Source organism: Chinchilla lanigera, unplaced genomic scaffold (assembly GCF_000276665.1).
Source record: "Chinchilla lanigera isolate Chin_1 unplaced genomic scaffold, ChiLan1.0 scaffold00112, whole genome shotgun sequence".
NCBI lineage: Eukaryota > Metazoa > Chordata > Mammalia > Rodentia > Chinchillidae > Chinchilla > Chinchilla lanigera.
In genome coordinates, this window is record NW_004955513.1 from 22,772 (window position 1) to 45,958 (window position 23,187).

The window sequence follows — 23,187 nt, forward strand, 5'->3', positions numbered from 1 at the left end:
CGTGAGCCCCGGTCGGACCCCGCACAGGCGCCGGGGGACGGGGCGGCGGGCCCGGCTCCTCGATGTCCGCTCCCGAGCAGCCTCCGTCCTTGTCCGCAACCTGCAGTCACCCGGGACCCGAGGAAGAGCAGAGCCCTCGGGGCTGCGCAGGACGGGGCCTCCCCGACTCCCGGGAGCAAAAAACAAATAGAAAGGAGAAGAAAAAGAAACGCCCGTGAAAGCCGGAGGTGGGGCTCCCTGGAAGCCTAGCTTAGTCCGACACCTTCGTGCCACTCACAAAGATGGCCGCACGCGCCTCGCCGCCCTTCACCGGCATGGCCGCCCACGGGGGTGGCCGGAAGTGATGCGAGGGAGCGGAAGTTCTGTTTGGCGCGCGCCGCCGACGGCCGAGCGGCCGGCTGTGCTCTTCGGGTCTCGCGATGTGGCTGGCGTCGGGGCGCTCCGGGGTCCCCGAGGCGCTGTGGCTGCTGCTGTTGCTCCTGCTGCTAGCGGCGCGCGGGGCAGCGGCTTTGGAGCCCCTGAGCGTGGGCCTCGCTATCGGGGTGGTGTCGGCGTTCACCGGCTACCTGTCCTACGAGGACTGGTACTGCCGCTTCGCCGAGTGCTGCGATGCGCAGCGGCCGCTCAACGTCTCCGGTGCGTGTGGCGGGCGGCGGGCGGCGCGGGGCGGAGGGGCGGGCGCCGGCGGGCAAACTCGGCCGCGGCTGTCGGGTCTCGCTCTGGAAAGCTGAAAGTGCCGGGCGTGGAAGCGCACACTGTAATCCCAGCACTCCGGGAGGCTGAGGCAGGAGGATGGCCCCAAGTCAGGCCAGCCTGGGCTCAATAGCGAGACTCGGGAAAGAAAGACGAAACTGAAAGCGGCGCGGCCGCCACCCCTCCGCACCCCCGTCCCGGTGCGGCCCTCCACACTAGTTTGCAGAGATGCGGGGTCTACCCGGCTCGCTCTCCTCTGGCCCCTGGTTTTCCCTGGGTTGGCAGGAAATGCCCTGCAGCTCGGAAGTCGCCTCCCCGGGCCAGTGTGACCCTGCTTGCGCGTCCTTGGCTGTTAAGTGTGGCTCAGGGGGCTGGGGATTTAGCTCAGCGGCACAGCGCCTGCCCGGCAAGCGCAGGGTCGTGAGTTCGGTTCACGGTACCGGAAACCCTCCCCCACAAAAAAAGTGGTTCGGCCTCAGGGGCGACTCTGGGGCCGTCCGCAGCTCCGCAGGTGCTGCTTTCCGGTGCTTTACTAAGGTGTTTCTCCCTGCGCTGTGGGCCGGCGCCCCGCAGCCCTCAAGCTGGATTTGGAGGAGAAGCTGTTCGGACAGCATCTGGCCAAAGAAGTGATTCTCAAGGCGCTGACCGGCTTCAAGAACAACAGAAACCCCAAGAAACCTCTCACCCTGTCCCTGCACGGCTGGGCCGGCACGGGCAAGAACTTTGTCAGTCAGATCGTGGCCGAGAACCTGCACCGGAGAGGCCTGAAGAGTAACTTCGTCCACCTGTACGTGTCGACCCTGCACTTTCCCCACGAGCAGAAGATAAAACTGTACCAGGCAAGCGACCCCACTGTCCCCTGTCGCACGCAGGACGCGCTATAGCTCCGGCCTCTGCTTCTCTGCTTTACATTGCTGCGGCCCCTCTGCCCGGCCTGGTTTCCCAAGTCTGTCCGAAATGGCTTGGAAGATGGACAGATGAAGGTGCTTGTGGGGACGGGGGCGCCGTGGTGCCCTAGGCAGCTCGTTGCTGTGGTGTGTGTTTCAAAAAGGCACGCTGAGGCCAGGATGCGTAGCGCTCTTCTACAGTTTCTCCTTGTGATTGCAAAATAATCCGTAGGGTAGTGGATGCTGTTTCTTTTTTAAAATGGAGCCAGAAGGTGGGCATAGTGGTGCCTTCCTTTGATATCAGATCCCAGCACTCAGAAGGCTGAGGCAGGAAGATCACCATGAGTTTAAGGCCATCCAGAATGATAAAGTGAGACATTGTCTCAAAAAAAAAAAAAAGAAGAGGAGCCCAGATTGTACTTTACAATCTGTGACCTGTGGCAGAGCAGAAACTTGAACTCAGGACTCCCAGCACTCAGTTTTTCCCCAGTAGGTGAGCTACAGTGACTGGAGACTGCTGAGCATTTCTAGCAGGGCTGTTGGTGTTGGGGGGCGGATCGCACCCCATGGCACAGTCCCAGGTTGCCTCTGTGTTTGCAGGGAAGACTGGAGGGTTTTTCTTCCTCACTGTCCCATCTGTGCCTCCTGTCCTTCACGTCTTTGGCGTTGCTTTTGTTAAAGCTTCAAAGAACTGAGCGCAGACCTGCTTGCTTCTCCTGAGGCTCTTTCTGCCTTTGTGGCCCTTGTCAAGGTTACTGTGCCTGGGCCGGGGATGTAGCTCAGCAGCACAGCGCAGCACCTGCCTGGCAAGCGCAAGGTCCTGAGTTCTATTCCCGGTACTTTAAGAAAAAAAAAAAAGAAAAAGGTTAATGTTCCTGTTGTTAGGCTGGAGGAAATGAGAACTAGAAACTTCACTGTACACAGAAGTGAAAGCATTTACCATCCAAACTGCAAAGAGGGAAGAAAGCCAGAAGGCAGAAACCATTTTCTTGTCTTCTGAATGCTGTTACCAGGCGCTTATAACAGAGCTGGGCAAGGTGGTGCACATCTGTAATCCCAGCACTTGGAAGCTGAGGCAGGAGGATCTTGAGTTCGTAGCCAGTCTGAACTGTACAGCGAGACTGCACCGAGAAAAGGATACATCTTTTGAAATATTGTAAGATAGATGAAGGTGCAGGGGGGTCCTGTGGTTGTGGATATTACGTTTTGCAGTTGAGAGCTTGTTGCCTGGGGACTCAGCATTGCAGCTGTGAGCGCAGCTCCGTGGTGAGCGCGTCCCTGGCGTGTGCGAGGCCCTGGGTCCCAGCCGTGCTTTTCCGGAAGTGTCGCCTTGGTCAGCTGCTTTGCGCAGGGCGTGCATCGAGGCCTGGTCTGGGGAGGCCTCTGGTTCCTGATTCTTCGGGATCCGTGCCAAGTGTAACTGGAGATTTCAGTCTTGTACCTCCCGCACGTTTGTTTTGTTTTGCTTTAGAGACAGAGTCTCACTGCATAGTTCAGGTTGGCCTTGGACTCACCCTGTAGCCCAGGCTGGCCTTGAACTCCTGGCAGTCCTGCCTAAGCCTCCCAAATGCTGGGACCATCGGTGTGTGCTACCACACCTTGCCAGTTTCCACTTGTAAAATCTGTAACAGCTGTTAGCAGGGGAGTGGAGGCAGAGGTGAGGGTGCGGGTCTGAGAGCTCCCCGTAGCCTGAGGGACCCCGGCTCTCTTCCGGCCCGCCACCCGTGTGCATGCTCTGAGCAGCCCCCTCTCTCTGGCTGGCTCCAGGATCAGCTGCAGAAGTGGATCCGTGGGAACGTGAGCGCGTGCGCCAGCTCGGTGTTCATATTTGACGAGATGGATAAGCTGCACCCCGGGATCATCGACGCCATCAAGCCTTTTCTCGACTACTACGAGCAGGTGGATGGAGTGTCCTACCGCAGGGCCATCTTCATCTTCCTCAGGTCAGCAGGGACAGGGAAGACCCAGTGACCACCTGCCCTTTGTTTTGTTTCTCTTTTCTTTTTTGTTTTTTTGAGACAGGGTCTTGCTATGCAGCTCAGGCTGGCCTTGAGCTCACTTTGTAGGCCAGGCTGGTCTCCAACTCACAATGACCCTCCTGCCTCAGCCTCCTGAGTGCTGGGATTATAGGCGTGTGCCACCACACCGGGCTGTTTTTTGTTTTTGTTTTTGTTTTTTTGAGATAAGCTCTTATGATGTAGTCTAGACTGGTCTTGAATTCACTATGGAGCCCAGGCTGGCTCCAAACTCATGGGTATACTCCTGCCTCAGTTTCCCAAGTGCTGAGATGACAGGCATGTTCACCATGCCTGGCCAAAAACATTTTTTGTTTTGTTGTTTTTTTTTTGAGAGAAGGTCTTGCTATGCAGTTCAGGCTGGTCTTAAACTCCCCATGTAGCCCAGGCTGGCCTTGAACTCGTGGCAATCCTCCTGCCTCAGCTGCCACAGAGTGCTAGGATTACAGGCGTGCATCACCACACCTGGCCAACATTTTTAAAGTGTTGGGTGTGGTGGCACACCCGTGTCTTTCCAGTTCACTGAGAGGCTAAGGCAGGAGGATCACAAGTTCGAACCCAGCTTGGCCAGTTTAGTGACTAGTGAGATCCTGTCTCAGAGTAAAAAGTACAAAGTGCTCAGCGGTGCAGCACCTGCCTGGCGAGCAGCAGGTCCTGAGCTTCATTCCTGGCGTCCACACACACACAATAAAAAATACAAAATGCTGGGGGTGGAGCCCAGTGCAGAGGCCCTGGGTTCAGTCCCCGTTCTGTAAAAGCTCAGAGCAGGGCACAGGCGTACGTCCCTACGAAGCACAGGAGTCTCAGTGTGTGACTTGGGTCTTATTTCTCCGGTCGACCTAGCAACGCAGGCGGGGACCTCATCACCAGGACGGCGCTGGACTTCTGGCGGGCAGGGAGGCAGAGGGAGGAGATCCAGTTAAAGGACCTGGAGACTGTGCTGTCCGTGGGCGTCTTCAACAACAAGCGCAGTGAGTCCCCCGGTGCTGCAGCAGGGCCCTGTCTGTCTTTGGTTTCTTGAGACAGAGTCTCATGGGATCTCACAGTGCTGGGCTTGAACTCACAGAGATCCTCCCGCCTCTGCTTCCTGAGTGCTGGGATGATAGCAGTGGCCACCACACTCAGTTCCCAGCAGGGCACGGTCTTCTCGGGTGTTCCTAGGGCATTAGTGGAGTGTCCAGCGGAGACACCTGTCATGCTTGTAGCACACTCACCACAGCGAGTCTGGGGCAGGCAGCCAGAGAGTCCTGGGGCGGGGACCGGAGGTGGCATGTGGCCGGGTGGCAGGGTCAGGCGGGAAACCCTCTGCGTCTCGTTGGCAGGCGGCCTGTGGCACAGTGGCCTGATAGACAGAAACCTCATCGATTACTTCATCCCCTTCCTGCCCCTGGAGTACAAGCACGTGCAGATGTGCGTGCGTGCGGAGCTCCGGGCCCGCGGGGCCGCGGTGGACGAGGAGGTTGTCACCAAGGTGGCGCAGGAAATGACGTTCTTTCCCAAAGACGAGAAGATCTACTCCGACAAGGGCTGCAAGACTGTGCAGTCCCGGCTGGATTTCTACTGAGCAGGCCTGGCCTCGAGGAAGCACTTTAAAGACCCTCCGGGGTCTGCACACTTGCACCTGGGGACGTTGGGGGCCTCGGGGTCCCGAGTGAGCTGGGACCCTGATCCTCACCTGAACCCGCTGCGCTGGAGCAGTTTTTAAAGTCCCCATCATCCACCGCTGCCTTCACCCAGTGCCTTAGGACAGCTGTTGCGTGGCCCGGGAAGCCACTGCTGTGACGTAAGGGGTCCTTGGCACCCCTTGGGCGCCCATGCCACCCACCAGGGTCGCTCCCACCCTGCACTGCTTTGCACGAAGAACTGCCAACACAAGCGTTTCTCGCAGCCTCGGGTGGCACTGGTGGAGGCCAGCGGGGTCTGCGGGGAGGATGTGGCACCCGTGGCCTCCTGGCCCCCGTGGAGCAGGACGCACAGGGCCTTGGGTGGTGCTGAGCTCTGGCCGTGGGGTCCCCTCGTCCCCGTCCCATTCTAGTCACAGGCAGTACTAGACCCACGGCCCGTCCTTGCCAGAGCCTGAGGGGCACGGGAGCCTGGTGCCCGCGTCCACAGCCTCTCCTGTTACACTCCCCCCTGGTCAGGCTCGGTCGTGCAGGACCACGGGGAGCTAGTTTCTACTCCTTGATCTTAGGAGGTTACTTTTATTTTTGGTTCTGTTTTTTTGAACTGGGAACCAAACTCTCACTTACCAGGCGGGCACTGCACTGCTGAGCTATACCTCTGGCCCTTTGGTTTTTTTGAGGCAGGGTCTCACTATGTAGCCCAGGCTGGCCTCGAGCTCTTGGCAGTCCTCCTGGCTCAGCCTTCCGGGTGCTGGGATGACAGGCACGGACACAGTGGCGGACACTGCAGTGTTTCATAGCCAGGGAAGGAAGAAAATGGAACCGTTGCTTCTCTTCTCAGCTACTCGAAACATGGTGCGAATTTTCACTCTTAAAGGCAGCATATTGTGGCCACAGTATAGGTCAAACAAGGTCATGTTACCATGTCGCCCTGTGGTACGAGGCCAGGCTGCACTTCACAACCAAGACTTGACGTTAGTACCGGGTGCGGCACTGTTACACGTGCAGCGTGGCAGGAGGGGACTGTTTCCATGGAAAGCCCCAGAGCGCATCAGACGCAGCCTTCACAGAGTGCCAAGGTGAGCGGGCATGGCGGCACCCACCTGTGATCCCAGCACTCCGCGGCTGAGACGGGAGGATGGCTGAGATCAAAGCCAGCCTGAACTGCTTATCCAGACCCTGCAAAACTTAACGTTTTAGGGCTTAGTCTCATTGGAGCTGAGTTACCTTTCTTTTACAACCTGTGGAGTGCCCAGTGTTGAGCGGAGGACGTTTACGATGACGCAACAAACCCCTGACGTGTTGGCTACCTTTGGCGAGGCTGTGTCAGTCCCGCCCCGCCCCGCGTGAGATGGGCCAGGAGCGTGGACCGACCCCGTGAATCGGGAGCAATAAAGCCTAAAGGTTATGTCATGAAGTGTCACTTGCCTTTTTCTCCCAGTTTATTTGGCAACAAAATCTGAGCTCAGACCAGCTAGGCGTGGTGGCGCACGCCTGTGATCCCAGCACTCTAGAGGCTGAGGCAGGAGGATCTTCAAGTTCCAGGCCAGCCTGGGCTACACAGTGAAACAAAGACCAATAAAAAATACCGTTAGTCTCCCCCAGGTCTGCATGGCTGCTGGGCCTCTCAGCTGCTCTGGAATGCCACAGTGACATCGAGAACCCTGGGGAGTGACCCTGTGCTGCTGGGTGAGGGGCCCAAGTTGGCCCACGGCCGCAATCCGGGTCAGACCTCATCTCATTCCAACTAGGACTGCCTTTGTGCCAGCCTGAGCTCCAGCCACGGTCGTGGGTGCTGTTTAAAACCTGTGCTCAGGCTGGGTAAGGTAGAAACTCGGGGGGGGGGGGCGCTGAGGCAGGAGGATCGTGGCGAGTTCGAGACCAGCCTGTGCTAAAAGTAAGCTCAAGGCCAGCCTGAACTGCATAGCGAGACCCTGTCTCAAAAAGACAAAAAAAAAAGAAAAACTTCTTGGAGCCAGGTGTGGTGGCACTACCTCTAATCCCAGTACTCTGGGAGGCTGAGGCAGGCAGATGGATTGCAATGCTAAGATCAGCCTGGGCAACTTAGCATGTCTCTAAATAAATATTAATAAAGGGCTGGGGATGGTATGCAGAGGGAAGACCCTGGGCCCCATCCCAGCACTCTATCCATAAATAAGACCAGAAGCCCGTTTGTGGCCCCTTTGGAAGGGGCGCTTAGGCTTTCCTAAGTTTGGGGAGTTCTGCTCTAACATAATGAAAACTAGTAAGAGACCAGGCAGCTGTTCAAGGCTGTGACACACCACACCGCATGGCCATTCAGAATGTGCACACATGCTAGACAAGAGGGCAGAGAGGCCCCTACTGGGCCCGGGCTGCGGTGGCTGGTCACTTCAGGACTTGCTTCTGAGCCAGCCGGGTGACACAAGCCTGTCATCCCAGCATGCGGGAGGCTGAGGCAGGAGGACCAGCGCCTGGGCGTTTTGGTAGCTGAGACAGGAATTTAATGTACACAAAACTAGTAATTTAGAATCTAAAAAGTTTCTCAGGATGTTAAAAGCCATCTTAAATAAAGTTATACATTTCCAGTAAAACCCTTTCTTCTTTAAAACAAAAACACATGAAATTAAAACATAATTTTTTTTTTTTTTCTGCAACAAGGTCTTGTTACGCAGTTCAGGCTGGCCTTGAGCTCACTTTGTAGCCCAGGCTGGCCTCGAACTCACAGTGATCCTCCTGCCTCAGCCTCCCGAATGCTGGGATGACGGGTGCACCAGCGCACCTGGCTTAACACATACTTTTTAAAAATTCATGGGAGGAGTGGGCTGGGAGCTGGTCGCTTCCTCCTGGAAGGTTCTGAAAGTTTCCGTCTGTGCTCATGACCCCCAAGTGTGGCTGCCCGCGGCCCCCATGGAATGAAAGCAGCGCGCAGAGCTCCGTCGCATCCCACGGGCACAGCCCGGAGCCTTGTCCCGGCTGCGGCTGGGTGAGTGTGGGGCCGTCAGTCATCGAGGTAATAATCCAACTTGGTGAACACAGTTTTGCAGCCCTTGTCGGAGAACACTCTCTCCTCCTTGGGGAAGAACGTCATCTCGTCGGCCACCCTGCTTACGATGTCCTCGTCGATCTCATAGCCGCGGGCCTGCATCTCCACGCGGATGCACATCTTGAGGTGTTTGTATTCCAGGGGGAGGAAGGGGACGAAATAGTCGATGAGGTTCCGGTCAATGAGGCTGCTGTGCCAGAAGCCACCTGCAAGACAAGAGGCGCCGGTCAGACGCCACCCACCTGGCAGTCTGTCTGACCGTCCAGTCACCCACCCGTCCATCAACTCATCCGTCTGTCCACCATCCATTCCGGCCATCCGCTCGGCCACCCGACATGCCCCGCTGGGTGCGCACACCGGGCTGCTATGGTGATGAGGCAGAAGGTCACAGGGAGCCGCTAACCCAGTGACAGGCTGTGACCCTGCAGGGACAAGGCCAGGGTGCCACCACAGACTGGAAAGGGACACTTCCTTTTGTCCTCAGGGAGGCCCGCGAGTGTGACAGCCATGGAGCTGGGGGGTCACAGGCCCAGGCTGTAGGGGCCGGGACGTGGGGGAGGCTGAGGGGAGGGAGTGACGCCCAGGCGGGCAGTTCCGAGAGCACGACGGTGGCCGATTCCCGGGAGGCGCCTCAGCAGGGCCCCTCTGTCCCAGACACCTTGGCCCCTCCCTGCCAGGAGCATCGGGGCCAGAACCAGACTCCTTGTGGGTAACGAGCTGAACGCACGCTCTGCTGCACCCCAGGAGCGGGGCTCTGCACTGCCCCTCGCGCCCTGGGCTCCGGCCCCAGTGCCAGCAGAACGGCTCAAACCCTGGCCTCACGGCCGCAGCACTGGGCTACAGGGTCTGCCGTGTGGCTGCAGGCACGTTCTCGGGCTGGCCAAGAAGTTCCAGCATTTTACAAGAGGTTCTTCTACCCGAGGTGATACACCAACCCCCACCACCCACAAGCCCTGAGGTCACTCTCCAGGTGACCCTCAAGGTCACAGCTTAGGTTTTGCTGCCTCCAGGGGCAGAGCACACCCTGAGGGCTTCCTCCTGGCCTCAGCCCCACCCCGGCTCCACCTCCCAGGGCTGGGCAGAGGTGTGTGTGTGTGTGTGTGTGTGTGACATCCGGGAGGCCGGAAGCTCCACAGGAAGGCTCAGCTTCTGGGATCTGGGGTGCCCGACGGGCTGAGTGGCCCAGGGAGGCTGATACACTTCTCTGTAAAACTGGTTCCTCATCTGTAAACCTGCAATAAGTACAGCTTCAGCTGTTTTTCTGAGACAGCGTCTGGTTATGTAGCGGCTGGCCTGGAAGGAAGGCCGATCCTCCTGCCTCAGCCTCCTGAGTGCAGGGATGACAAGGCATGCACCACCACGCCCAGCTTTCAGGGTTGTGGCTACGAACAGTTTCCCTCTGTCTCAAAGAGCCCTGCTCAAACTTCCGCGGGAAAAACTGCCTGGAAGGTGGAAGCCTGGGCTGCAGGCCGGGGCCACTTACTGTTCCTATTGTTGAAGACCGACACGGACAGGGCCTGCTCCATGTCCCTCAGCTTGATGTCCTCCCTGCTCCGCCCGCCACGCCAGAAATCCAGCGCCACGTCGGTGATGCGCTCGGCTCCTGCGTTGCTGCAAGACAGGGCGAGAGGGGTGGGCTTACTCCCAGCTTGGACAGGCTGAGCGCTGAGGCAGCGGACCAGCCTGCTCACCTGAGGAAGATGAAGATGGCCTTCTGGTAGGAGACCTTGTCTACCACGCCGTAGTAGTCCAGGAAGGGCTTGATGGCGTCGATGAGGCCGGCGTGCATCTTGTCCATCTCGTCAAAGATGAAGATCGACCTCGCGCAGGCGCTCACGTTGCCTCGGATCCACAATTGTAACTGATCCTGAGTTAGAAGCAAAAAGCAAGAGTCAGAGCTCTGTGCATGACGGAGACTTTCTTTTTTGTCAGCACTGGGTGTGGAAGTCAGGACCTCTGCAGGTCACATAGGAGCTCTACCAGAGCCCCACCCCGACCCTCTGCCACATCTGTGGCACATTCTGTGAGAACGGATCTGGGCACTTTGTTGTTGCTGAGGCTCAAACCCGGGCCTTCAGCACGCTAGGGAAACAGTACCGTGGGCCACATTCCCAGCCCCGGTACCTCTTTTCCGTTCTGTCCTGCAGTACTGGGCCCTGAACCCAGGGACTTCACATTGAGCTACATCCACAGCCTCTTTTCCAATTGTTTTTCTTAATTTTGAGATATAATCTTGCTAAATTAGTAAGTACCCAGGCCAGGCTCAAACTCAAGATCTTCTTGCCTCAGCCTGCTTGAAGGCTGGGATGGTAGCTGTGTGCTGCCAGGTCTGGCTCAGGGTTCTTATAGCACTGAACAACGGAGGGAAGGAGGCCCTCGGAAGCCTTGCCGTTGGGAAACTGGGCCGAGGTCTATATAATACACTTTGCGCCCACATAGCAGGGCGGAGCGGTTAGCTATTTTCTAAAAAAAATACTCTGGAGCCACGACGTGGACCTTTCTGTTTGGGGGCGCTCCGTGGTCGCTGTGACCATGGTTACGGAGATCTGTGCCAAGGTCTAGTATGACTGGCAGTGGTGCTCGGGTGCATGGACTAAGGCAGCCTGGCAAGTGGAAGCAGCTGGCTCTGGATGAGTCACCGTGTACACAAGGGCAGGGATTCCTCCAGCGCGGCTATACCGGCCAGCAGCTAGCATGGAGGGACACAGAACATATGTTCGGGGCCAGCGAGGGCAGGACAGCAGCCTAAATGCCACTTCTACTGCAGCTCTCCTAGCCAGGTATGGTGGCACACGCCTATAACCCTACCATCCCGGAGGCTGAGGCAGGAGGATCGCTGCAAGTTTAAGGCCAGCCTGGGCTACATAGCAAGACCCTGTCTCAGAAAACCAAGCAAACAAGAAAACCATCCAGGGAGTAATACTGAGTGCTCCTTTTCCCACAGATGAGAAAGTTCGGGTACAGAGAGATTAAGCAACCCACCCCAAATCACAGTCGTTAGGGTGAAGGAGCGTCATTCCCTAACTAGATGACCTATTCAGCCTGGTCTGCCCTGGACTTTCCTAGTTTCAGCAAGAAAGCGGCACACCCTGGGAACTCCTGACAGTTGTCAGCCGGAAAAAATTCATTCACACAGGCCAGGATGTTTCCACCCACCTTTTGCATCTGTTTCTGGGATTTTAAAAGGCAACACTTGGCAACTGAAGTTCCCAGCAGACACTAAGTTACAGAACCGACAGGCCACCTCTTACAGCACCATTTCCTCCTGAGGAACCTGCTTCTCAGAGAGGTCAGGTACCTTCCCTAAGGCTGCACAGCTGGTAGGGGAAGTCAGGACCAGGACCCAAGTCTAGGTGTCTGCAGCCAGAGCCTGAGCTGTCAATCAGCAAGTTAAGTGCAAAAACAGTCTGCAACACATTATATTTTTTCTCTTTTTTTTTTTGGTAGGGGAAATGGAACTCATGACCTCAGCCTTGCCAGGCAAGCACCTATGACATTGAGCTATATCCCCACTAACAGTTACGTTATAGCACACAAGGCCTCTCAAAATGTTTCGTCCTAGCCGGGCAGGGTGGCACATGCCTGTAATCCCAGCACTTGGGAGGCTGAGGCAGGAGGATGGTTGCGAGTTTGAGACCAGCATGGGCTACAAAGTAAGCTCACGGCCGGCCTAAACTGCACAGCGAGACCCTGTCTCAAAAAGACAAAACTAAACAAATCAAAATGTTTCCTCCTTCACAAAATGAGCGAGATTTTATCTTTTTGTTTGTTTTTTGCTTTTTTTGAGACACAGTTTTGCGGCCTTGATTCACCATGTAGCTCAGCCTTGCCTTGAACTTGCAGCAATCCTCCTGCCTCAGCTTCCCAAATGTGCCACCACACCTGGCAAGATGATCTCTAACCTGGACTTGATCATGTCCATCTCTGAAATTCTGTGACCTCACTTACTAATAAATAGCTAAGTGTTATTGGGCTTAGTTTTAGAAACTGCCACAAGTTTTTGTTTTTGTTTTTGACTTTTTGAGACAGGGTCTCACTATGCAGTTCAGGCTGCTCTCAAACTCACATCGATCTTCCTGCCTCAGCCTCCCAAATGCTGGGATTACAGGCATGTGCCACCACACCCAGCTGCCACAAACTTTGATGGGGTCACTGCTCTGTAGATGTCAAACCATCTGTAAGGTGCAAACGTTTTGAAGAGGAATTAATGTCAGGAAGCTGTCCATGCCTGTAATCCCAACATTTGGGAGACTGAGGCAGGAAGATCTCTATGCGTTAAAGGGCAGCCTGGGCTCTGTAGCAAGATCCTGCTTCAAAAAAGTGAAACAAAATGCAAAGGGGAAGTGGCACAGGGAGCCAGGGTCAGGCTCACTCCCTTCAATGCCATATTGCCAAGCCCCGTCCCTCATCAAAGCAACCCAAGCCCGTCTGTGTCCTCGGGAGGCTCCTGCGCCTGCCTTATAGAGGGAGATGTTGGAGGCGTGCGGGAAGTGCAGCGTGGCCACGAACAGGTGCACATAGTCACTGTTCAGCCCGGCCTCGTAAATGTTCTCCGCGATGATCTTGCTGACGAAATTCTTGCCGGTGCCCGTCCAGCCGTGCAGGGAGAGGGTCAGCGGCTTCTTGGGTTTCGGGTTGCTCAGGAAACCGGACACGGCGTTCACGATGACCTTCTTTGCAAGATGCTGTCCGAAGAGCTTGTTGTCCAGGTCCTTCTGCAGCGCTGGGAAGGACAGGGTCGGTCAGGAGGGGGCACGGCTGGCGAAACTCGGCCCGGATGCTGCTCCTTCCGGGGCCACCACTCTGCACCCCGAGGTGCACCGGAAGGGCCCCCCACGCCCCAGGTGGTAAGGAGGCGGAGCTCTCGCGGAGTTCGCAGCCGCTCCCGGTCCCCGCAGCTCGTCGCCTGGGCCAAAGTCCGGCCGGGCTGTGGTCGTGTCACCGCGCCAGGCCCCATCCCCGGCCGGACCGCCCCGCTTCCGGGGTCCGCCGGCCTCGCCCGGCCCTGCCTCTACTTACCCTCCCGGCTCAGGCTCCGACTCTGGCCGCAGCACTCGGCGAAGAAGCAGTAGAGATGCGGGTAGGAGATGTAGCTGGTGAGCACGCCGGCCAGCGCCAGCCCGACGCTGATGGGCTCCACTGCGCGCACCACACACGGGGCCAGCAGCAGCAGCAGCAGCAGGGCCAGCGCGGCCCGGTCCAGCTTCATGCCCGGACCCGCGCCGCCCCGCGCGCTCCTGCGCCGCCGGCGATCCGCGCTCCGTCCGACGCGCGCTTCCGGTTCCGCCCCGCCGTGGCCGCCCTCTTTGTTCCGGGCAGGCCTCCTCCTGACCCCGGAGGTCGCCATCTTTGTTAGGGGCAAGGCTCTTTCCCACTTATAAAGGATTATGGCAATCTGCTGATGATCACTTTTTTTGTTTTTAAATAAGACTATATTTAAAGCACAGTGTTAGATTACAGAGAAGTTGAGAAAATACAGAAGGTAGCCATGTACCGTCCTCCTAGTTTCCCCATTATTAAAATCTTGTACTAGTATGCTACATTTGTTACAATGATTGAACCACTATTGCTACATTCCCAGCCGCACAAATCTTTTGTAATATGCTTCTCTGTTGGAAGTTGTTTTTCTCACAGTTAGAGTAGGGTTATGGGTTTGGGAAGGGTCACAGAGGCACGGTGCTGTTTCCTGGCATCGTACTTCAGGAATGGGTCAATATGGTCTGGTTGATAGGGACCTTGACCTCCTCTTCCTCCTGCCCTCCTCCTCCCCGCTATGCTCTTTGGGAGTCACTGTGCAAGGCGCCGCTAGGGAGTGGGGAGTCTTTGCACCTCGTGGAGGGCAGAGTAGCTGTAGAATTATTCAAGTGTTCTGCATGTCTCCCGCTTGTTCAGTCATTCCCCCACCACGGACCCAGTGGTTATTTTATACTTTGGGTTGTAATCCACACCACCTATTTTTTGGCTCAACATGTTTTTGCATTAGCCCTGGGGTGTGTCAGCTGGTGTCCCCCATGCTCCTTTGACACACACCTATGTACCGACACACATCTGTTCATGGGGGTTTGTTCTGAGCATGTCCTTGCTTCCTGGCACTAAGGATGGCCTGGCTGTCGTATCAGTCACTTGCCCATAGAGCCCTGCTTCCCTGAACTGGAGAACAGGGAATGCTGAGAGTGCCCCTGTCATCTCAGGTTGTTAGCTGACAGCAAAGCATCAGGTTCGCGTGTGCCGAGCGTGTACACACATAGCTGAGCATTTTCATAAGTAACCACCTGTAACCCAGTTAAGCCAGGCAGATGTCCTACTGACATCTCCAACTTGTATCCATGGCTCATTCAAGCCTCTTCCCTTGCTCATCTCTTAATCCCTAGCCCAGTGGTAAGAAATCTGGCTCCTACCCTCTGCTGGCCATTGGCCACTCTCCCCAGCCGGTGGCCCAAGTTCAAGTTTGTGGCCGCAATCTGTACCCTGCATGCACACCGCGGTCAGCTGTGTGCTCCTTCCTCAGCCCAGCGGAGGGGAACCTGGCCCGCAGGGGGGCTCAGCTGTCATCCATGTGGCCCGAGGGCGTGGACCGCAGTCCTCCACTGGAAGGAGACAATTCAAACAAGGTCGGATTCAATTTGTATTTAATAATTAAGTTCTTGAAGTGGAAGGAAGTATTCCTTTATCTTCTTAATGAAATGTAACTTTGTGAAAGTCAGAAAATCCTAGTGTCCCTGATTTCATCCTAGACTTTTCTGCTGCCTGTTGGACCCACTCTAAACAACAGAACCTTTTTTTTTCTTTTTCTTGGAGTCATTGGGGATGGAACCCAGGGCCTTCGCACTGAGCTCCATCCCCAGCCCTTGTTTGTTTGTTTGAGACACGGTCTGGCTAAGTTGCCCAGGCTGGGCTAAAACTCAAGACTCTCCTGCCTCAGGCTCCCAGAGTGCTAGGATTAAAGGTATGAACACCGTGCGGCTGCAGATGCAATCTTACGGGCACAATCTAAAGGGGACCACTGCACCATCAACGCATAGCTATTTCCTCACCCAGAACAAGCGTTGAGAGAAAGTCAATGTATTTACAAACAAACTTTACCAGTGCTCATAAAATGTTTGTCATCCAATGGGAAAGCTACACACTGTCTTGCTGACAAAAGTCCCACAGTGAGTATGACACCCCCAGCGGGTGGCAGCAGCCGCAGCTGCTTCTCTCTGGGGGCTGTGTCTGCTGGCAGGAAGCAATGGGCTGCAGGGCCCTACAAACATTCTCAGAGCAGTCTCAGTACCGCCTGTTCATCTTCTTGAACTTCTCGTAGTGGTAGTCGTCAGTGGCTTTCTCATTAGCGGGACGCTTGCGGTTAGGCGGGGACCCTGAGGAGCACAACAGGCCAGGCTGTCACCAAGCCGGAACTCGCCTCCAGACCTGGCACGCAAAGGCGGGGACCAGGCTGTCTCAGCCCCCATAAGGGCCCCGAGCAGGCTGGTGCAGGACAGCGCAGAGGGCCTTGGGAAACAGCCGTCAGCTATGAGTAACTTTTATTTGCAGAAGTTACTTTCTTCCTTTCTGGTTTTTTGAGATAGGCTCTTGCTACGTAGCTCAGGCTGGCCTTGAACTCACAGCAATTCTAACACCCATTCCACAAACCAGGAAGCTGAGGCTCAGAAAGAGGGTGGGGGCTCAGGGTCAGGCAGGGTCAGGAGCAGGGGCCAAATGCAAGGGCCCCATGAACACCCGCAGCCCAGGCTGCACTCACGCTCGGGCTCCGGCTTCTCCGTGTCACCCACGCGCAAGGGCCGCGCCTTGGGCTCTTCTTTGTTCCTCCGGATGGGGGCGTTGAGCTCCTCGTGATAGACTAAAGCAGACGAGAAGGGAGCGTCAGACAAGGGAGGCGCCGCCCTCTCCCGCGCGGTGGGGGGCGCCTACATCGGTTGTGCTGCACGTAGTTCACGGCCATGTTGGTGGGCACGAAGGACGTCTCGCTGTCCTTCTTCTTGTTCTGCTGCTCTGCCAGCAGGCGGGCCTTGGCATCTTCCGTGGAGATGATGTTTTTTATCTTAGCACTGCGGGCAGAAAGGAAGTGTGCCCCATATGGAGCGCATGGGCAAGGCTGGTGGCCCTGCGCTGCCTAAGGAACTGATCCCGCACAGCTCTCCCCCCAGCTCCTGTGCAGTCACTCTTTCTCTTTTGAGACAGGGTTCACAATGTAACTCTGGCTGGCCGGCGATCCTCCTGCCTCAGCCTCCTGAGTGCCGGGATGACTGTATGCACCACCATGCCCGGCTCGGTCATGCTCTTAACAGTGCTCAGAGCCAGGGCAGACCAGGAGCTGCTCCTCTTTTGTGACAGGAAATCAAGCATCACCAAGCAAAGTGAGCTTCCCGAGCCCACAAAAGAGGCAAGGGCCCAGCGTCCCAGGACTCATCTCTACCCAGAGAGGGCACCAGCCACTGCGCTCTTCCCGGATGCTCCCCTGGAAGCAGGAGCTTCGGTTAGTGCACGGGGACCCGGCGAGAGGGGTGAGCCGCAGCAGGCTCCTGCGGGCACACCAGAAGCACGGAGGGCTCCGGGGACTGCAGGAACAGAGGCAAGGGAAGGCTTTTCCTTCCGGGGCTCTTTGTGACCTCAAGGCTGCAGCAGCTCTGACCCCACCTCCCAGGTGACAACCCGCCAGAACAGGGAGCAGGACTTCCGGCCCGGGCTCCCAGGGGCCGCACGCACTCGATGCCCAGGTCCACCTCGGGGATGCCGCTCAGCATCTGGTTGGACAGCATCTCCTCCGTCTTCTTGGCCGAGGACACACGGATGCTTTCGGGGAGCTCGTACAGACAGTCCTCCGCGTTCTTGGGCTTCACCTTCTGCTCCTCGTGCTCCACGATCCCCTTCCTCTTCTTCAGCTCCGTCTCGATGTACTTCATCCTGGGGTGGAGGCGCAGGCGTCCGCTCGGCCGGGGCTCCCCACGCTGCCCACGAGGGTGCGCCCGCCACTCCACGGAGGACAGCAACACCCAGAGAACCCGAATGCTTTTTCCTTTTCGGTTTTTTGAGTTAGAACCTTACTACGTAGCCCAGGCTGACCTCACACTCAAAGCGGTCCTCCTGCTTCAACCTCCCAAGTGCGGGCAGGATAGAAATGAGCCACTGTATCTGGAGGTAGTTATTATTTTAAAAGCTTTGTTGGCCAAATAAAAAGCGAGGAAGTCCATGTCTATCCCTGTAACGTTTAGGGGAGAAATATGACTAGTCAAGGAATTTTAAAATCCCAACCACCACTCTTTTAAACAGTTTTTTTCTCTCAACATACGATCTTGCTGTGTTCCCCAGGGTGGCCTCAAACTCTTGATTCAAGTGATCCTCCAGCCTCAGCCTCCCGAGTAGCTAGAATTACAGGAGTGTACCACCATCCCTGGCTAAAGAACTCTTAGGAGGTTTGCAAAATTCTCAAGCCCAAGAGGTAGGGTGACATCTAGAAAGTTCTAGAAATGTCATCTGTGATGAAACCTCTCAGACCACATGTCTTACTAGCCCAGCCTCCATCACCCACGGCCAGGTACCCTGCACCTACATGTCTGCGTCCTCGTCCCTCCGGTTGGTCTCTGCAGAAAACGACGTCCCCAAGTGCAGGTCTTCCTCCTCACTGATCCTGGAAGGAGAGGGCATAAAAACTCTAGGAATTTCAGCAAGCAAACAGCTGGCTCCTGGTGACAGTCCTGGGAAAGGAGGAGATACATTTATTTTTTAAACTTTTGTAACATTTGGATGGATTATTTTGTAAGTTTTAAATACAAAGCTTCTGGGGCCAAAGATATAGCTCAGTGGCTCAGAGCCTGTCTGGCAAGCACAAGGTCCTGAGTTCAATTCCCAGTACTAAAAAATAAATAAATAAATACAATACTTCCACAAGAGTTTGAAAGAAACCTATAAGGCACTTTTAGAAAAGAAATCTAGCTGGGCATGATGGTGCATGTCTATAATCCCAGGACTAGGGAGGGTGAGGCAGGACAATCATTGTGAGTTCAGACCAGCCTGGGCTTCAAAGTGAGCTCAACCTGAACTGCAAATGGAGCAAAAAGAAGAAGAGGAGGAAGAAGAAGAGGAAGAAGAAGAGGAAGAAGAGGAGGAAGAAGAGGAGGAAGAAGAGGAGGAGGAAGAAAAAGAAGAAAAAGAAGAAGAAATCTAGCCCCTTGGCTCTGAGCTAACTTTTGTTTTGAGACAGGATCTTGCTATATAGACCAGGTTGGCATTGTACTTGCAGCAATCCTTCTGCCTCAGCCTCCCAGTTGCTGGTATTACAAACACGCACCACTGCACTCAGCTATCTGAGTTAACTTTTAAAGAGTTTTGTTTTTTTGTGGTGCTGGGATCAAAGCCAGGGCCTTGCACATGCTAGCCCAGTGCTTTACCACCGAGCCACACCCAACCCGTCCTTTTGTTTTTAAACACACCCTTTACAAAGCATGAAGCCCACTTCCAAATGTTCTCTGAAAGGTCCCGCTGCAGTCCCAGCTCTCAGAGGGTGCTCAGACCCAGGCAGAGGCTGCGGAGAATCTGCATCTCAGCAGTCCTGCACTTACTTATCTTTGCCCCTTTCCTTTAGCTTCTTCATATCCACCATGCCCCCTGTCTTCATCTGGAAGGGGTCATCCTGTAGAAAGCACACACAGCTTAGAGGTGGGACCTCACTGATGGGATTATCATTAGTGTTTAAGAAAACACAATTATCCACAGAGTAGCAGATACAGGGGGGACCTGGAACTTACCACCAGAGTGGTCTCTTCTTGTACCTTCTCCCCCACCAGCAGGGCAGCAGCACTGAGCAAAACCAAAAAAGACAAATGGTGCAATTCAGATAGGAGGAACAGCAGCAGGTTTGTGAAACGCACCATAGTGCAAGGGTGAGACCAGAGGGACGGCAGAAAAGCCAGCTGGAGAGGACCATGAGGATAAAACAGGGCAGCTGGATGGGCAGTGAGGTGCTGAGGGTGTGTGTGGGTGCAGGAAACGGAGTAGTGCACTTTCCTATAAATCCCCAGCACATGATTGTGGCCTAGAAATTAGTGTGGCAAAACGCAAATGTAAGAGACCATCAAAACCTTTTTGGATGGTGAAAATTTATAAATGATCTACAAAGGTTTACTAACAAAGTATAGTGCCTACATCTGGTGGAACATTATACAACTATTAAAAGTTTTCTGAGGTGGGTGTGCTGGTACATGCCAAGGATCCCAGAACTCTGGGAGGCTGAGGCAGGATCTACCCTGGACGACTGAGCAAGGTTCCATCTCAAAGTAAAAATTAAAAAAAAAAAAAAAAGAAGGAATGGCAATGTAGCTCAGTGCAAAGGTCCTGGGTTCAATCCCCAGTACCACAAAACAAAACATTTTCTGAAAAATGTTCCACATAGATTAAATGCCCACAATGTCATAAGCTGAAAAAGAGCCGGGGCTAAACGTACACAAGTAATCGCTAAACGTACACTCTTTTCTAAATTCTCCAGCTCGTAACAGCGTGTATTTCACAGTTAATCGGGTGCGATTATAAGGCGAGTTGGCGACCTGTCTCTGTGCCCCTAGAGCAAAGGCTCAGGGCACTTTGAAGTTAAACGTTTGCAACGAACGCTGTTCTCTCCGGGCAGCAGAATATGTACGTGGGTCAAGAGAAGGGCCAGGCCGGGCGTGGTGGCGCACGCCTGTGAACCCAGCACTCGGGAGGCTGAGGCAGGAGGATCGTTGCAAGTTCAAGGCCAGCCTGGGCTACAAAGTGAGCTCAAGGCCAGCGTGAACTGAATAGGGAGTCCCTGCCTCAAAAAGAAAAAAAAAAAAAAAAAAAAAAAAAAAAAAAAATCAAAAAACAAAAACCAAAGAGAAGGGCCAGGTCCGAGCCGTGTGATGACCCGAGCGGGGCACGTCACTGTCCTCCCCGCCTGCTCCGCCCGCGGTACCCACCTCACCCCGTTGGGCCTCTTCCTCAAGTTCTGTACCTCTCGGGTCTCCTCCAGCTTCAATCTGAAAAACGGCAAAGCACAGGCCGAGAGATCCCCGCACCCAGAGTGAGCAGGGAGCTTCGCGGCTTCCCTGGCCCGCCGCGGTCCGGGGGACCCCGCGCCCAGGGTCCCTGGAAGTGAGACCATCTCGAGGCACCTCTCACTGGGGACTGCGGCCTCACCCCCGGGAGCCTCCATTTCTTTGACAGACGAGCAGCCCGGCTCGCAGTTATGTCGGAGAGGAACCCCGGCGCTGGCCAGCCTCCCCAAGCCTGTCTGTCTGTACCTGGCCTGTGAAACCCCGTCCGAGACCCACCTAACCTCCTGGGAATCTTGCTCATCTTCCTCCGACTCAGAGTCGGCTCGGCGCCGGCGGAAAGTCTTCCCGGTGACCGGCATAGCTTCGGAGGCCCCGCGGTGCAGCCGCCGCGACAACACGCAGAGGCCGAGCTACTTCCGGCGCGCGGCAGCATCGTCAGAGTCCCGACCCCGCCCTGTTCCCCCTAGTCCGCCCTACCCCGCCTCCAGCGCGCACCGCCCACGGCCACGCCCCCTCCCCTGGCGTTGGGCTCTTCCGATTGGACAGCCGAGGGGTGGAGGCGTGGCGCGGCTGCCTAGGGAGACGACCCGGCGCTGCGCAGCCGAGGGCGTGCTTGACTGACAGGCGGCGGCGGCGGCGCGGTGGCTACTGCAGGTGAGTTTCTGGTCGCCGCCGGCCCCCTGGGGGGCCGGGCCTGTCCGAGCAGGAGCGACCACAGCCCGGCTCCGGGCCGGTGGGGCCTGGCCCTGCCAGGTGTGCCGAACGCAGCCGCCAGGTGAGCGGACCGGCATGCCCTGGCCGCCGCCCCTCTCCCCTCCGCGCGGAGGGGCCCCGGCCCGCGCCCCGCCTGAGCCCCCGGACCCGGGCTGCCGTGTCGCCCTTCGCAGTCGCGGCCTGGCCCAGCACTGCGGGTGCGTGTGGCGTCTCCGCGCGCCGAGCGCGTTTCCTCCGGCCTTGGGCCCCGCCGTGCATGTTTTTTTCCTGGGGGACAAAAGATGACCGGGCCTCGGTGGTGGTGCCTCCCAGCCCCGGCGCCAGCTGCCCCGCCGGCGGCGACCCCAGACCTCGTCGTCCCGTGGGGGGCGCGCGGGCGCGTGAAGCCCCTTGGGAGGACTTGGGGACTGGGCCCCCCGGGTGCGCGTGTCTCGCCTCCCAGGACCTGCCCGGGCCTTGTTTTCCTCCTTTGACCAGGAGGACTGTCGCTTTGCTCTCCGTCCTTTTCACCCCGAAGATACTGAGGATAACGGGTGTTTGAAAATCGGGTATCTGCGAACTCTTAGGAAACAGCTCAGGTCAACCGTAATAGCTTACGGGACTTTGGGAGCAGTTTTCCTCTTCCCCATGGGGGCCGATCGTGCTTTGGGAGAACTTATGTCGCGATCTCGTTGAATTCTCCTCCCATCCCAGGAAGGCGATTCATTGGTTTTTCATTTTGCAAATGAGGATCCCCAGACTCAGGCAGTCCGTGCCTGGGTTTCACAGCTGGAAGGGGCACCCAGCTTCCCCCAGTGGCTGGCACTGGCCGTGGGCATGGAGCCGAGTTACCGCCTCTCCCTGGCTGCGGGAGGGGCTGCTGGAGACTGTTAGGGAAGATGGTTCTCAGGCTGGACCGCGTGTCTGGGACGTGTGGCTTCTGTCTGGCACAGTCTCCTCTCAGGGGAGTGTTCTTGTCCTTGGAGGCTGACAAATGGTAGAGGCATGACTTCTTGGAACACCTTTTGGCCCTGGTCGAAAGCCACCACCCAGGCATTGAAAGTCTCAAAACCACACACCTTCCAGACCAGTTCAGCCAAACCTGGTGCATAGGGCACTCACTGGACACAATGTCCCCGGGGCTAAAGGAGACAGAGGCTCCTTGGAAATTGCTGCAGGAAACAAGGGCATGGTGTTCACAGTTCTCTCACTTTGGGAAATGGCTCTGAAGTTGCCCATCTGACACATCTCCCTGCCTCGCTTGGGTGTTGGACATCAAGAAAAAGGCCAGTAGCTGAGGGCATTTCTGGACTGCCCTCCTCCTTATCTCGGATTCCAGGGAGGAGCATTGGGTGCCTGTCAGCTGCCCCCATCCCACCCTCCCCATTAAACCAGAGTGCCTGCGGATACCCACTTCCTGGGCCGGGGCAGGTGCAGCTTGCTGTGCTGGAGATCCTGCCCTGGGCCTTGCGTGCAGGCCAGGTGCCCTGCCACTGAGCTGCACCCTCAGCTCTCGAGGGCAGTCTAGTTGAACAAAAGTCATTCTGAGAGAATTACTTGGGCCCTTTTGAGAGAGGCTCCAGGAAATTCAGGTTCTGTTCAGCTCATGCATGAGTCTTAGGTTTTAACTTTGGGGTCTGTTGGTCAGGGAGCCCGAGTTTGGGCTGGTCTGCCAGCTTCTTGGTAGAGGGGGAGAAATCGGGCCTTGTTTCAGAGTTCAGGGGAGCACTCATGTCTGGTTGGATTTGGGAGATAGAGACTGAGGTCACAGCCCACCGTTGTTCGCATTTCAGAAATGCTTGCAGGACTAATTTATTCACAAGATGTTTACTGAGCATTTACTGTAGAAGTCAAGCACTGTTCCAGGTGCAGAAAATACATCAGTGAGCAAAAGAGACCAAAGATCTCTAGTGGCGGTGATATTCTAACCCCTTAATAAATAAAGTATGTGGAATATGCCAGAAGCTGCAAAGTGCTTTGGCAAAGAGACACACAGACCTGGGGAGAGGACTGGACTGTGGGAGGGAGGCATTGGTACATCTGCTTGTGATCTGATTTCTAGACTCCAGGTTCAAGTCCCGCTGTGCCTGCTTTCTGGGCCCTGGTTGTGAGCTAAGGTTTCCCTGCTCTGAGCCATCTCCACTGGTGTCCCCGTGCTGCCATTGCTGACCCTGTGACCTCTGACTCAGCTGCTTGGTGGGTTTAGAGGTTATTGGGTCTGAAGTTTCTTTACATTTTGTTTAA

General features: G+C 56.0%; 4 protein-coding genes across 10 annotated transcripts in view; 2 read left to right on the forward strand and 2 right to left on the reverse strand.

The window, feature by feature from the left end:
• The first annotated feature begins 346 nt into the window (after window positions 1-346).
• Window positions 347-6,630, forward strand: Tor1b (torsin family 1, member B (torsin B)). Its single transcript, XM_005408330.2, has 5 exons — window positions 347-636; window positions 1,267-1,532; window positions 3,348-3,523; window positions 4,439-4,566; window positions 4,918-6,630. The coding sequence occupies exons 1-5, from the start codon at window positions 420-422 to the stop codon at window positions 5,157-5,159; spliced, it is 1,029 nt and encodes a 342-aa protein (XP_005408387.1). The 5' UTR covers window positions 347-419; the 3' UTR covers window positions 5,160-6,630.
• A 1,253-nt stretch (window positions 6,631-7,883) lies between these two features.
• On the reverse strand, window positions 7,884-13,528 carry Tor1a (torsin family 1, member A (torsin A)). Its single transcript, XM_005408331.2, has 5 exons — window positions 13,262-13,528; window positions 12,700-12,965; window positions 9,934-10,109; window positions 9,726-9,853; window positions 7,884-8,448 (listed from the first exon to the last, which is right to left on the reverse strand). Exons 1-5 carry the CDS (start codon window positions 13,449-13,451, stop codon window positions 8,198-8,200), a joined length of 1,011 nt encoding a protein of 336 aa, XP_005408388.2. The 5' UTR covers window positions 13,452-13,528; the 3' UTR covers window positions 7,884-8,197.
• Window positions 13,529-15,288: 1,760 nt separating this feature from the next.
• On the reverse strand, window positions 15,289-20,679 carry LOC102013111 (chromosome unknown open reading frame, human C9orf78). 2 transcript variants are annotated; one of them, XM_005408332.2, is made up of 9 exons: window positions 20,527-20,679; window positions 20,173-20,232; window positions 18,988-19,039; window positions 18,802-18,872; window positions 17,793-17,870; window positions 16,949-17,146; window positions 16,154-16,290; window positions 15,984-16,082; window positions 15,289-15,600 (listed from the first exon to the last, which is right to left on the reverse strand). In XM_005408332.2, the coding sequence occupies exons 1-9, from the start codon at window positions 20,607-20,609 to the stop codon at window positions 15,509-15,511; spliced, it is 870 nt and encodes a 289-aa protein (XP_005408389.1). In that variant the 5' UTR covers window positions 20,610-20,679; the 3' UTR covers window positions 15,289-15,508. The 2 variants fall into 2 exon arrangements, with proteins under 2 accessions (XP_005408389.1, XP_013362159.1); XM_013506705.1 differs by having other exon boundaries at window positions 15,508-15,600; window positions 16,154-16,261.
• A 150-nt stretch (window positions 20,680-20,829) lies between these two features.
• Usp20 (ubiquitin specific peptidase 20) overlaps window positions 20,830-23,187 on the forward strand; it is a gene marked incomplete at its 3' end in the record, with an annotated part of 27,114 nt that continues 24,756 nt past the window's right edge. For 4 of the 6 annotated variants that reach the window (XM_013506663.1, XM_005408333.2, XM_013506666.1 and 1 more), the window contains 1 exon segment: window positions 20,830-20,904. 6 annotated transcript variants of the gene reach the window in all.

Coding starts and splice junctions, on each gene's coding strand:
- Tor1b (XM_005408330.2), top strand. CDS start 420: ATGTGGCTGGCGTCGGGGCGCTCCGGGGTCCCCGAGGCGCTGTGGCTG. Junction 1,533..3,347: donor AGAAGATAAAACTGTACCAG/GCAAGCGACCCC, acceptor GGCTGGCTCCAG/GATCAGCTGCAGAAGTGGAT. Junction 4,567..4,917: donor CGTCTTCAACAACAAGCGCA/GTGAGTCCCCCG, acceptor TCTCGTTGGCAG/GCGGCCTGTGGCACAGTGGC.
- Tor1a (XM_005408331.2), bottom strand. CDS start 13,451: ATGAAGCTGGACCGGGCCGCGCTGGCCCTGCTGCTGCTGCTGCTGCTG. Junction 12,966..13,261: donor TCGGAGCCTGAGCCGGGAGG/GTAAGTAGAGGC, acceptor TGTCCTTCCCAG/CGCTGCAGAAGGACCTGGAC. Junction 9,854..9,933: donor GCCATCTTCATCTTCCTCAG/GTGAGCAGGCTG, acceptor CCTGTCTTGCAG/CAACGCAGGAGCCGAGCGCA.
- LOC102013111 (XM_005408332.2), bottom strand. CDS start 20,609: ATGCCGGTCACCGGGAAGACTTTCCGCCGGCGCCGAGCCGACTCTGAG. Junction 19,040..20,172: donor AAGAGGCCCAACGGGGTGAG/GTGGGTACCGCG, acceptor GGTTTTGCTCAG/TGCTGCTGCCCTGCTGGTGG. Junction 17,871..18,801: donor AAGGAAAGGGGCAAAGATAA/GTAAGTGCAGGA, acceptor CTCTCCTTCCAG/GATCAGTGAGGAGGAAGACC.